Genomic DNA, 2,699 nt, shown 5'->3' on the forward strand with positions numbered 1-2,699 from the left:
ACAGAAACAAATTCACACATTTCCCCATCCAAAACCTCTAAAATTCAAGAAGTTATCTTTACAACAGATTCTAATATGCCTTGCAACTTTTTTAAAAAATATATTTTATTGATTTTTTTACAGAGAAGAAGGGAGAAGGATAGAGAGTTAGAAACATCAATGGGAGAGAAACATTGATTAGCTGCCTCCTGCATACCTCCTACTGGGGATGTGCCTGCAACCAAGGTACATGCCCTTGACCGGAATTGAACCTGGGACCTTTCAGTCCGCAGGCTGACGCTCTATCCACTGAGCCAAACCGGTTAGGGCTGCCTTGCAACTTTTGAGAGTAGAATATAGTTGTTTCCTTTTTTTGGTTATTCTATTGTTTGATCTTGCAAATCTTTTTTTCATGAAGTTTCTTACTTCACGGATTATTGTTTATTTTATAAAATATATAATGGGAGATCATTTTGTGCATGAATTTTGGATAAGAGCTTGGCCATTTTTTTCTTTTTATTTTCATTTGTTTCTCATGCTTCTCAAAAGTTAAACTTCGACATATCTGTTTATTGACAATGTTCCCAGAACTGAAAAAATAAAAGGGTCTGAAACAAGTGGAGCTCAATCTTGGGTGAACACTAAAGTCACCCAAAGAGCCTTAAAAGATACTGATGTCTGGATCTCACTTCAGACTCAGTCTACTACAGCTGCTGTAACGAAGTACCACAAAATGAGTGGTTTAAAACAACGTAACTGCATACTCTCACATTTCTGGAGTCTAGAACCTGAAATCAAGATGTCAGTAGCATCATGCTGCTCCTGAGGTTCTAGGTAGTATCCCCCTTGCCTCTCCAGTAGCTTCTAGTGGTGGCTGCAATCTTGGACATTCCTTGGCTTGCAGCTGCATGACTCCAATCTCAACCTCCATCATCGCATGCCATTTCCCCCTCGTATTTTAACAAGGTCTTCTTGTAAGGGCCACAGTCATGTTGGAATAAGAGCCCACCCTACTTTACTATGGCATCATTTTTACCAATTACATCTGCAGCAGCCCTATTTCTAAATGAATCCACATTCAATCTTTTCAGGGGACACAGTTCCATAGTAACACTCACTAAGCTAGAATCTCTGTGTGGAAGCCCAGGCATTGTAATGTTTAAGAACTTCCCAGGTGATTGACTGCAAAGTAGGATTGCAGACTATCCTGGGCTAATGGCACCTCTGAGACCAAGAACGAGAATTACCCTCATTCCCACTGGTAGTCCAAAGCCTTGAATTTAGTTTTTGTTTTTCTTTTTTATATATATATATTTTATTGATTTTTTACAGAGAGGAAGGGAGAGAGATAGAGAGTTAGAAACATCGATGAGAGAGAAACATCGATCAGCTGCCTCCTGCACATCTCCTACAGGAGATGTGCCCACAATCCAGGTACATGCCCCTGACTGGAATCGAACCCGGGACCCTTCAGTCCGCAAGCCGACGCTCTATCCACTGAGCCAAACCGGTTTCGGCTAGTTTTTGTTTTTCATATTACATTAGCCATTCATATTTTCAAAATGGTCTCCTATAGAACAAATACATTTTAGAACTTTTCTTTTAAATTTTTAAAATCCTTCTTTTTAAAGTATTTACTTCATTATACCCTAATTAAGAATGATTTATTATTTATTATGTGTCATGTGGAAGTTTACTTGCACCCTTTCAAATTTGTATTACTTATTGAAAAACAGTTCTTTCTCAAGGCCTATATGTGTTGATATCTTGTTCAAGAAAGAAAATTTTAACAAATGTCTTATTTCTTAATTTGTAACTCCATGTTTAATAGCTCATTGGCCAGAGTTCTTCAGCGTATTTATATGTTAGTCTGGCTCAGAGGGGTAATATGGAGAGGAACCTGTAGAACAGTATCAGAAAACATGACATCAAGTTACCCTGGGACACAACTAATATATATTTCTTCATTTCCTTTACCACATTAAAATGTGTTTGAATTGGAGCTAGAAGTATCAGGTAGTCTCAGATTTATTAGAATCAAAGTAAATTATTCCAATATTAAATAACCGATTTCTATGATGCCTTAAAGTGTGACCATCCAGGTGTGTTCAGAGCAGTGCTGTGATGGAGTAGTTGTTAACTCCTCTGATATTATTATTATGTTCTCTCTATCATGTAAATAATTTGAGTGCTAAATGATCCTTAGACATTTGCTGAAGCAATAGAATATATATATATTTAAAGAGTTATTTAAGTTGGTAATTGTCTGGAATTGAAATCTGCTTTGTTCTATTAATTCTTTGATGTCTAATAGGTTCTAAACTACTTCTCTTCTTTAGCCTCCCTTTTAATCCAAAGGGGGGACTGACATTTACCATTACTACAGTGACATTTACCTATAGAAACAATTTTCTTTCTAGTGTTTCCCTGCTTTAGCTTTGCTCAGGATAAAAGGTGCCTTTAATACAGCTAAATGTCGATGAAAAAATGTGTTTATTGCCTCCATGCTTCTATATTATTCAGAAAAATCAACATTCCCTAAGTAAAGGTCAATGTCTTTACCTCTTTTCTCCCCGTCCCTCCCCATGGCGGTGTAGGAGCGTGTCCCGGACAGCCCCTCCCCTGCCCCCTCGCTGGAGGAGGGCCGCAGGCCTGGCAGTCACCCATCATCGCATCGCAGCAGCAGCGTGTCCAGCTCCCCTGCGCGGACCGAGAGCTCT

The 2,699-nt window shown here is 38.7% G+C and overlaps 1 protein-coding gene across 1 annotated transcript in view; it reads left to right on the top strand.

Annotated features, from left to right (window-relative positions):
• Nucleotides 1-2,699, top strand: part of DACH1 (dachshund family transcription factor 1) — a 434,735-nt gene that overhangs the window by 301,234 nt on the left and 130,802 nt on the right. Inside the window, exon 6 of the mRNA XM_006753744.2 lies at nt 2,577-2,699. This exon is cut by the window's right edge and continues 4 nt beyond it. Coding sequence (XP_006753807.1) covers nt 2,577-2,699 — 123 coding nt within the window. The remainder of the gene's footprint in view (nt 1-2,576) is intronic.

The sequence above is a fragment of the Myotis davidii genome, unplaced genomic scaffold (assembly GCF_000327345.1).
Source record: "Myotis davidii unplaced genomic scaffold, ASM32734v1 scaffold10, whole genome shotgun sequence".
NCBI lineage: Eukaryota > Metazoa > Chordata > Mammalia > Chiroptera > Vespertilionidae > Myotis > Myotis davidii.